Raw genomic sequence first — 11555 nt, 5'->3', positions numbered from 1 at the left:
TTTTTAATTTCTTTATTAGTTTATAGTCTTTTAGAGTTTCTTCCATTTGTTCTATTGCTTTATCTTGTTCTTCTAATTTTTCTCTTAATTGTTTATTACCTTCTTTTAACTCCTTAAGACTTTTCACCAAGTATTCTTCCATCCTATCAGTTGGTGTCATATCTCTTGTAATATCTGCTCAAAAAATCAGCTAATACATTCTTAGTACCAGAGATAGTTTTAATATCAAAACTATAATATTGAAAAAATGTTTGCCATTTTCTTCTCCTATTAAATTCTAGTAAAGGTTCTATTTTATTCTTTATAAAATAAGCTACTTGTGTATTATCTGTTCTAACAACAAAATGTACAGGTAATAAATGATAATGAAATTTCTTAATTCCATATTTTACTGCTAACATTTCTTTTTCATTTATATGATATTTTTCTTCATTTGGTTTCCATGTTCCTGATGCATATCCACATATTAAAGGTTTTTCTTTATCTATATCCTGTTTATCATGTGCTATAAGAACTGCTCCCCATCCTACATCACTAGCATCTGTAAATAGTTCAAATTGATCATCTGGTTTTGGTAATCTTAATTTTGGTAAGTTTTTTACTTTGGCTTTTATATTTTGAATTGCTAAAGTATGATCTTTTGTCCATTCAAATTTATTTTGTTTTTTAATTAAATTTTGTAGAGATTTTCGTAGTATTGGTAAATCTTTTATATAATCTGAAGCATAATTCACTATTCCTAAGAATTGTTGTACTTCCTTCTTAGTTTCTAATTTTTCTTTAAAGTTTACTATTTTTGTAACAATGTGTTCTTGTAATTGTAATCCTTGTTCATTTATTATGTATCCTAAATATTCAATTTCATTTTCAAAAATTTCAGATTTTTTCTCAGACAGTAATATGCCATGTTTTCTAACTGTTTCTATAAATATATCTAAGTGACGAATATGTTGTTCTAGGTCATCACTAAATATTAGTATATCATCTACATAAACTATACAAAATTCATTTAAGTTTCTAAAGACTTTATCCATTCTTCGTTGATATTGTTGTGGTGAGTTTTTTAATCCAAAGGGTAGTACCTTACATTCAAATTGTCCTTGAGGTGTACTAAATGTTGTTAAGGGTTGTGACTCTTTTGTTAGTTTTATTTGCCAAAATCCACTTTTACAATCAAATTTACTAAACCATTTCTTTCCTGCTAGTCTATTTATTAAATTTCTTTTATACGGTAGGAAATATCCATCAAATACTATCTTCTTATTTAATTCTCTATAATCTATTACCATTCTAGCTTTTCCTCTTTTAAGTTCATTATGTTTTCTTACTAAAAATGCTGGACTACTATGAGGACTTGTACTTTCAGATATTATTCCTAAATCTAATAGTTCTTTCAATTGTATTGTAAATTCTTTTTGATCTTCTGGACTATACCTAATAGGTGTACATCTTACTATATCATTTGCATTTATTAATTTAATTTCAGCATACACTTTATCTCTATCCCATAGTGCTATTGGGTTTTCTCCAAAGTTTATTTTTAATTTTTCTAAGTATTTTTTCTTTAATAATTCTAAATTATGATTTCTATTTAATTTTAAAAATTTTATCTCTACTGAGCATGTAGGTAATATCCTTTTTAACACAATCCATTTTCCACATGGTGTCAGTAAACTTATATCATCTCTTCTAATTATTTGTGTTTTAAAATAGTCTAGAAAATTATTTCCCAATAATACCTGTTGTTTAAGATTGTCTTCCTGATATATGATTGGTATTTTAAACATTAGTTTTCCTAGTATTATTCTAGTATTTTCTGCTACCACATCTAATTCTTTCATATTTTCATTAAATCCAGCTACTCTTATTCTATGGTCTTTTGATTTTTTCCATTTATGCATTACAAATACATCTTTTTTAGCTAAACATATATCCGCTCCACTATCTATAAACATTCTTCTTGCTATCATTTTGTTATTACTTTATTCCATCTTAGCTTCTATATATATTGCTACCATTCTAATACTGTTTTTTTCTAAATATCTATAATATATTTCCATTATTATATTTTTAAAATTTTCTCCTAATTTTTCTTCTAATAAATTTTCTAATCTTTTTAAGGTCATCATTCTTTCTACAAAATTCCTTTCCATATTGTTGATTAGTTGTAATACTAGAAATCCTTCTTCCATATCTTAGTCTGAACTGTCACTATCTTCTGATTCTGTTTCTAAATATCCCACAAATTCTTCATTATTATCTTCTATTTCTGTTTCACTTATATAAAATTCTTCATAGTCATGTATTTCATTTCCGCTTATATATTCTAAACTCATAATAAATTCCTCTGTATTTATATACCTTACTTTCTTTTGTTTTAACTTAGGGCATTTATTAGCATAATGTCCTTTTTCATTACAATTCCAACATCTACATTCATATGGTTTTTTATTATTTTCTGTAGGTCTGGTATATCTTTTCCTTCGTCTAAACTTTCTCTTTTTCTTAAATCTTTTTCTATTTTCAGGAGTGTTTTTATATTTCCTAAATCTTTTCCTTTTATAATTTTTATAGTATGGTTTATAATCTTGCTTCCTGAATTTTTTATAAGACTTATATTGTTTTCTCCTTTTTCTCCCTTGCCTATATTCTCCTTTTTCACATCCAAATCTTAATTTTTTCTCAGTAAGTCCGCATATTTCTCTTAATCCTTTTCTTTTATCTTTTTTGATTCTTTGTTGCATCCTATATTCTTCACATTTTCTTAGTAAATATGCTCTTAGTACTCTAATTCTTTCTCCTAGAGTATTTTCCTTTGGTTCTATATTATTGTATTCTTTTGATATTTCTGTATTATAAGGGGAAGGTAAATGATCATAATATAACTTTTGATATATTAAACTTTCTTCTGTATTAAATCTTGCACTATAATAAAATTTACTAAAACTTATAGTATATTCAGGTAATTTACTAATTTTACAACATCTCATATTATTTAAATTAGTTATGGCTTCCATCTTTCTTTCTGCTAATACAGTGTTTTCTGATACGAGCCATCTTTCTCCTAGAAATTCTCTTCTTATTAGTGCTTCAAATACTCCTAACAAATGTTTCCAATCTGATGCAAAGCTTAATACTTCTATTTCTAAATTTTCTATAGATTGTATCCAATATCCAATTTTTCCTATTAATGTTTTAGATATCAATTCATATATATATGCTTTATCATTAGTTTTATTAGAATTCATAAGTGCGATATACATTCCTAATGTCCAGTCTGATATTCTTCTGTTAATTTCTTGCTCATCATAAACATTGTCTAAGTCTAAAAAATATCCATTATAATTTATTCCTTGTGACATCGATCCTATAAATTCTTTAAATTCTTGATGTTGTCCTATAGGTATATGTTCTGGTATTTTATTAATCTTTCTTCCTATCATCATTTCTTCTTCTGGATAATCATTAGTATCTTCATTTACTATATCATCTGTCTCTACTTCTGTCTCTATAGCTTGTTCTTCATATTCTTCTTCTATATCACTAGGTTCTTCTTCAATAATTGCTTTTATCTCTTTCTCCTTACCTAAAGCTTTTATTATTTGTTCATTTTCTCTTATAAGATGTAATTTCTCATCTTCTATGTCTTCTATATAATTTACCCTAGTTATTTTCCTATTTTCTCCTTCAGTTTCACTTTCTTCTGTACTAGTTTCGTTTTCTGTGCTATCTTCTCTTTCTTTTCCTTTTATTTTCTTTGTCAATTTCCTTAATTCTTTTTTCAATTCATCTATTTCTTTTCTTATTTGTTTATTTTCTAATTTTAAAGATTTTAATTCTACTTTAGTTTCTTTGTATAATTTTTTATATTTCCTATATTTTTCATACCATTCTTCATTTGTATTTTCTAATAATTTTATATTTTCTTGTTTTAATTTGTCAATTTCTATTTGTTGATCAGTTAGGTGTGGCATGATGTTGTGTAGAACTATTCATATGATTTATGACTTATTGTGTGCATAGATTTAGTGGATTGTGTGCCTAGGTTTGGTATATTGTGTGCTTCGCTATGATGTATTGGGTTGGTTTTTGGATATTGTGTGCCAAGGTGGTATTATCTTCTTTTTTTGTTAAGTATGAGTTAGGTGTGGCATGATGTTGTGTAGAACTATTCATATGATTTATGACTTATTGTGTGCATAGATTTAGTGGATTGTGTGCCTAGGTTTGGTATATTGTGTGCTTCGCTATGATGTATTGGGTTGGTTTTTGGATATTGTGTGCCAAGGTGGTATTATCTTCTTTTTTTGTTAAGTATGAGTTAGGTGTGGCATGATGTTGTGTAGAACTATTCATATGATTTATGACTTATTGTGTGCATAGATTTAGTAGATTGTGTGCCTAGGTTTGGTATATTGGGTGCTTTTTTTGATATTTATAAACTTTTTTCGACTTTTCTTTTGGGTTACAGTTAAACACTGCGGTGTTGTTCGAAAAAATAGACAGGCTGAAGGTGGCTAGGTTTGTGTTGTTCGAAAAAATAGACAGGCTGAAGGTGGCTAGGTTTCCGGAGTCATTGGGAGCTGATTTTGCACTTGGCCCTTATAGAACATGGGATGATGTTCATCTTGTAAGTATTTTGCGAAGCTTTCATTTCATATTGTTTATGTAGGTTATGCATGGTGTGCCAAGGAGTTGGGGGTTGTGTGCCCCTCTCTATTGCCATGTGTGGTAATTAGTGCTGACTTGTGCCCCTCTCTATTGCCATGTGTGGTAATTAGTGCTGACTAATCATTTGTACTTTGCAAGAGTGGCAGTAGCTTTTGTATGTTATCCCTTGTACTTTGCAAGAGTGGCAGTAGCTTTTGTATGTTATCCCATTACTTTACAAAGAGTGGCAGTAGCTTTTGTATGTTATCCCATTACTTTACAGGTGTGTGCTCAGCAATTAGGGTCATACATTTTTTTTTGCATGGTCTCATACCTTTTTGTTGTTGTTTCAGCTTTTCTTTCCCATCCTTCAACTCAATCATTTTTACCTCTTGTGTGTCGACTTCAAAACCGAGCGGCTTGAAATTATTGATAATTCTGCTTCCACTGAGGCCACACGGTTGAAGTATGGGGACACCCTAGAAAATGTGGTACGTCTTCTTTCTGCTGTGTGCTTGTATGATCTTTCAATGGCTATTCTTGGTGTGATGGTTTATTTTCTTGTTTTTGTATTTTAGAAGCTGTTGTTGACCGAATATTTCACATCTGTTGGTGAGAAGTTCAAGTCAATTATTTGTGAGAATCTGAAGTGTATTAGGATGCCAATGAAGTGGCGGGACACCGGGAACGAGGTGGACTGTGGGGTGTATCTTATGCGGCACATGGAGAGTTATGTTGGTGAAAGAGTTAGTAAATGGGATTGTGGGTTGACGAGGGGTGATCGGTTGCAATTTCAGATGCTACGTTTGCGGTATATGAAGGAGCTTTGCACAGTTGACATCAATGCACACCGTACCAGTAATGTGGCTCGTGCATTGCGATTTCTTTCCGGCCAATAAGTTTATTCCTGTTGTTAGTTATTATTTTAGTTTTGGGGTTGTTGATTGAGTTCAATTATTAATGTTTGGTCATACTTTTGTTTGTTTACCAAATACTTTACCATTAGCGTTGCGGTATTATTCGTAGCCTATTAAACTGTTTTAAAAAATATTGGATCCTATATATTATAAGATGTTTGTTTTAGTTCTATGTGATAAGAGATCAGTTGTGTGCTTAGTGGGTGGGTGATTTGGCTGATTACAGTTTGGGGGGAGAGTTTAGACTAGTGGATGTATGCCGGTGTGTGTATTTAGTTTAAATCGTGTGCCTGGGGTGCTTAATTCGTGTGTTTGGTGTGTGCTATAAAATTAGTAGAAAATGATCAATTTATAAGATAATATTTAGCGTAGTTTCTGAATGTTGTGTGCGTATTTGCGTTATATCATGTGCCTTTAATGTAACAATAATTTTGTATATCAGTTTCTTTATATGGAAATTTGATAGTTAAAATTAGTATTTGTAATAGTAAGAAAATTGTGGCTCACGTTCAATCCACAAGAAATTATATGACCAAATAAAAAAATGTAATTATCCATGTACAATTTTCGTAATTTACTTGCCTAGCAGCCTGCACTGCTTTTATCTTATGGGAGTCTCCAAAATAAATATCATTGGGATAGTTAAAAGGGCAAGTGTAAAGTTCTTCAATCCACATGCATATCAACAAATTATTCTCGTAGGCACAAATTATTAAATCTTGAGTTATTAGAAGAATTTCAAGAACCAAAGCTGTACTTTTCTTTAATGCCATCTCCTACTAGCCAGTAGTCACTCAAGAGCCAAAACTATTGTACATGAAAAATGTGAATACATGAAAGGTAATTAACGGAATTGTATGTGAGATTTAAAATCAGAGTTATTTTCAATGTAGCCTTGCTTTTTGATCTTCTCTATACCTAATGCCTTCAGTTTCTTATTTTGCTTCTTCTTTTTGTTTGGGTTGAGGGGACAATTACGGAAGTCATGTCGGGCTGGTTGTTCATCACAATAATGACACTTCCGCCCATCTTTCTTCTTCTTTTCTATTGCTTTTTCGCGTGCACTCTTTAAACGCTTCCCGCTTCCTTTGTTCTTTGATATCTGTGGTGGCTTCACTGTTATGGTAGTGCTTGCAGGTGTGCCATAAAAGGTCTCCAGTAACTGACTGTTGTTGCTTTTATTCTGTGTCTTCCCTTTGCTCTTTAACAGTTTACCTTTGTGTTCCAGCATAAAGTTCAACATTTCTTTCATCTCTGGCATGTCCCCCTTTGATAGTGCCATGCAGTTGTAGAATTCTTTCCACAGTTGTGCTGCTAGTTTCACGCCATCTGCTTCTTTATTGCATGTTGCACTTTGGTCTGTGCCGACTGAGCTTGTGTTGTGTGCCCTTGCATTTTTGGTCCACTTTGGAACTATGTACTTTAGTGGTATCGTTTCTGCATCCTCATCCTTTAAAACTACAAATGCATGCCTGCATAAAATCCCCAACTTGGTGAACTTGCCACATGAACACTCGACTTCATTGTTTGCTCTTTCATATTTCACTATAAAATTCCTTGTTTGCTCTTCCTTTATTGTGTACACATACTTATCTCCTTCATGGTCTTTGTTTGTGATCTTGCATGAGAAGCACCCTTCGTGTATCTCTGTTTGGACATCGTAAAACATCGTAATTGTGTATATGGATGCTGCGTGCTTCTCAATCATTAGTGGTGTCTTTGTAGGTGGGAATGAGGCTTCAGACTCTGCAATTAATTGTGATTGCTTGTGACGTTGCGTTTCAATCACACTTTCAAATTGTGTGAAGAACTCTAATAGTGTTCCACCCTTATTGATACATGCTCCAAATATACTGTTTTCGCCCTCGGACCTTGATGTTGTTCGCATAAGTCCACCCATGAAAACGTCGCTGAAGTATGCCTCTATCCAATTCTTTCTCCCGTCAAACAGTTGTGTGAACCAACTGTTGTTTCCTAGGCCGTACTCTACCATTACTGCGTGCCAGTTTGTCTCAAAATCTTCACGCCCTAGAGATTCGTTCCACACCACTGCATTTACTTTCTTCCTGAATGTTTCGTCTTTGGCTAATTTCGCACCCGCCTTTTCTCCCAATTTTGTCATGATGTGCCACATACTTTAAGTTGGCACACAATCAAATTCATGTAGGCACTCAATCTNTACATAAGAGTGTTTATCCTCTCTTGAGATGAGCCCTGCTGCAAAAGTCACGCATCGCTTGTTGTTATCAATCCCAGTAAAAGGCACGAATACCATTTTGTACCTGCACAACATATCATTGATTAACTACTTTAAGTTGGCACACAATCAAATTCAAGTAGGCACTCAATCTCTCAAATTGTGGCACACGTTAGTCGCATGAATGAGTATTTGCATTATTTTAATTCCAAACCTATTGGTGCGGTATGTAGCATCAAAAGAGACCATATCTCCAAACTGTTTGTAGTTCTCTTTGGCTATTGGGTCAGCCCAGAATAGTCTTCGTAGTCGGTTTTCTTCGTCTACATCATACTCGAATGTATAGGATGAAAACAATATCTGTTTTTGCCTGTATTTGTCTATCACTGCTTGCGCATCGGCTTCATGTAGCTGTGCATTTACGTCTCTTCTGCAATTTCTAAAATCCACACGTGTTGCCCCAATTTGATCAAATCCACCTGTTAGTTCTTTGTATAGGTCGAATGCTTTTGATGTCCCTATGTTGGCTTTTGCGCAGGCTGCTATGAATTCTTGATGTCCAATATCCAAAGTACGGTTTATCTTCAGGAATGGTCTTGCTAATTCTGAGCAGAAGGGGTGGTTGTGTTGTTCTTGCAATACGGTCACCACATAGTATCCATCTTTGCGCTGCCTAATGCCACATCTTGCCTTACAACCCACCCGATTTGATACTCGTTGTCGGTGTTTGTGTTTGGTGTGATGTCTTCACTAGCAGTTTTGGACCCATCTGTTTCGCTGACTGTGTGCCCTTCCCTAGAACACAACAAATACTTGACTTCTACTTCCCCGTCTCGATTCTTCCTGATTGTGCTGCATCTTACATCGAAACCTCCCAAAGATGCATACTGTTTGTAAAATTGCACACCATCATCTATTGTGTCAAAACGTTGGCCGATGTATGGCTTCTTTGTTTCATCACAGTCTGGTAAAAAATCGTCTCTCTCTTCGTGGGGATTTCCGCTCTGGCCATTTCGGGATTTGCTCCTTGTACACCTAGGCACATGATTTATTTAGTGGGTCACACATTCTATCACTACATGGCACACAGTTTGCATAATTATTTCACCAAAGACAGCCATATTCATGCAATTGAGTTCATCATTGTTCTTTCTTTTTTTTTTTTTTTTTTNTTTTTTTTTTTTTTTTTTTGATTCTTTCCAAAGAAGTTCAGTTCATGCCAATAACAACCCAAAACACAAGCCATATCATTAAACATTATTTCAAACACATTGGTGTCAAATGTAGTGTTATTATTTTCATAATCCACCCTTATTCTCCTTCTCATATTCATGCAATTATGTAATATGCGTATTCATGTGTTCGTTATAATGCCACTGATTGAATTATACATTGTATTCTCTTTGTTTAATTTGAGTCTGTTCATGATCTATTCATAGTCTTATTCAGGATAGTCACACAATCAATTAATATTAGGCACACAATTTAATCAGTTATCAAACATATTACACCTACTGCAGTTTTGAGAACTTACCGTAGTCGTTCACCGCATCGTAGTTCCGTTCGCAATTCGTCTCGCTATTTTCTTCCATTGTACACGGTAGTTCGCTGTTTTTTTTGCAATTGTCGGAAACCATCTAGAGCATGCGCCAGTTGTATTTGTTCTTCTTAAAAAATTTGCTGTTGTTAATTTGCTGATGTTAATTCGCCCAGAGTCATATTGCGTTGGTTTCCTTGATTATGTATGAAACCATATTTTTAATTGTTAATTCTAATCCTACTGTTATCCAAATTACATTGCAATCTCTTATTTGCCCTTCATTAAAATTTCCTACGTGTTTCCATCTTTTTATCCTAACTAATCTCACCCGTTAATTATAATAATTTGGATGATTATGATGGGTCCTCATAATCCTTTATAATTAGGGGTCCTCATGTGAACGAGGGCCATCAAATGGATGGTTCAGATGAATTATTTAATCAAATAGATGGTTAAGATAATTCAGATTACTATTATTAATAGAGATTACCTAATTTAGACTTACTTTTATGATTATCCGTTAAGTTTTCCGTTAAATATTCTCTTCTCCATTAATATTCCGTTAACTTTTAACTTACCCATTAATTTCTATAAGAAAGGTCTTAGGTTCGAACCTCATCTCAATCAAATTTGACATAATTAAGTTATTCACTCTATTTACTCTAATTAAATTAAATATAAATTAGTAGCTAGAACAAAAAAATGATACATATGTATTTTTTAATTTAGAATTATGTGTCTACAATACCTTTATTTGAAAAAGTTATTCATTATCAAAAAATTAAATTAAATAAGAGAAATAATTTCATTAGTTATATTGTCTTTATTTTCTCTCATGCAAAGATTTTTTACATTTAAATTTATCAATTGATATTACATTGTCCATTATCTTACTTTTACAATATCTTGTAATTAAATATCAAAGTTATAGTACAAAATAATGTTATATATTTATTTACCAAGTATTTTATTAATACTGAAAAAACATTTTAAAATAATTTGAAGCTAATTATATTAACTACTTGGGGATTGGTTGACAAAGAGAGTACTCAAATAACCTAACAAATTGAAGCGGAATCGCTCTATTTTACTCTTATTGAATTAAATAAATTAGTAGTTACACCAAAAAATGATACATATGTATTTCTTTAATACCATGAAAAAAATAAAAAAGAATAGTTTGAAACCAATCATATTAACTACTTGGGGGATTTGTTGATAATGAAAGTACCCAAATAACCCATTACCGAACAAATTGAAGCGAGAAACTACCTTTTGATATTTGTGGAATATATAATATTTTAAATTTTCAAATTTGTATTGATTTATTTAATCTTTTTTCTTAAACTAGGGATTTTTTTATCCACAAATAACTCATTCAACAATAATGGTTGAACCAAATGAACCCCAAGCAGAACACCTAAAGGAAAGTCCATAGCTCCTATATCATAATCTCATTGCATGACGTTGTCATCTATGCTACCAACAATAACCGAATTGCAAATAACACACTACCAACAAAAATGAATAGAACAAATAGTAAAGATGAAGACAATGACAATGTTACTCAAAAGAGAATTAAGAACACTTAGAAAAATTCAAATGAAAAGTAGTATCTATTTAGACTATCATTTTTAGACCAAATATTTAGACTATCGATTTTACAAGGTTGCAAACATTTATTTTAGTAATAATTATAATGAATTTTCTATATTATCTTGGATTCATATACTTTGAGTTAGATATTTAAACAAAAAAACCGACATTCAATTACACATGTATACTTTCAAATATTTATTTAAATATAAACATTGGGCATTAACCCATTCGCGCAATGCGCGTATAAAACTAGTATATATATATATATATATATATANACAATAACCGAATTGCAAATAACACACTACCAACAAAAATGAATAGAACAAATAGTAAAGATGAAGACAATGACAATGTTACTCAAAAGAGAATTAAGAACACTTAGAAAAATTCAAATGAAAAGTAGTATCTATTTAGACTATCATTTTTAGACCAAATATTTAGACTATCGATTTTACAAGGTTGCAAACATTTATTTTAGTAATAATTATAATGAATTTTCTATATTATCTTGGATTCATATACTTTGAGTTAGATATTTAAATAAAAAAATTCGACATTCAATTACCCATGTATAAACTTCTCCTATATAATCTTGCATTGATATACTTTCAAATATTTATTTAAATATAAACATTGGGCATTAACCCAT

At 31.6% G+C, this 11555-nt stretch overlaps 2 protein-coding genes across 2 annotated transcripts in view; both read right to left on the bottom strand.

Annotated features, from left to right (window-relative positions):
- Positions 1–6411: 6411 nt before the first annotated feature.
- Positions 6412–7689, bottom strand: LOC116033148 (protein FAR-RED IMPAIRED RESPONSE 1-like). Its single transcript, XM_031275906.1, has one exon. It carries the CDS (start codon positions 7687–7689, stop codon positions 6412–6414), a length of 1278 nt encoding a protein of 425 aa, XP_031131766.1.
- Positions 7690–7704: 15 nt separating this feature from the next.
- The window catches only part of LOC116033147 (protein FAR1-RELATED SEQUENCE 5-like), a 12591-nt gene continuing 8740 nt past the window's right edge, over positions 7705–11555 (bottom strand). The window contains exons 2-4 of the mRNA XM_031275905.1: positions 8479–8799; positions 7979–8437; positions 7705–7849 (exon numbers count right to left, since the gene is read on the bottom strand). Of these exons, the coding sequence (XP_031131765.1) occupies positions 7705–7849; positions 7979–8437; positions 8479–8799 (925 nt within the window). The remainder of the gene's footprint in view (positions 7850–7978; positions 8438–8478; positions 8800–11555) is intronic.

Source organism: Ipomoea triloba, chromosome 10 (assembly GCF_003576645.1).
Source record: "Ipomoea triloba cultivar NCNSP0323 chromosome 10, ASM357664v1".
NCBI classification, from domain to species: domain Eukaryota; kingdom Viridiplantae; phylum Streptophyta; class Magnoliopsida; order Solanales; family Convolvulaceae; genus Ipomoea; species Ipomoea triloba.
This window is presented reverse-complemented; position numbering and strand designations above follow the sequence as displayed.

What these genes read in the sequence shown, in the direction of transcription:
- LOC116033148 (XM_031275906.1), bottom strand. Translation starts at nt 7,689, where the DNA reads ATGACAAAATTGGGAGAAAAGGCGGGTGCGAAATTAGCCAAAGACGAA.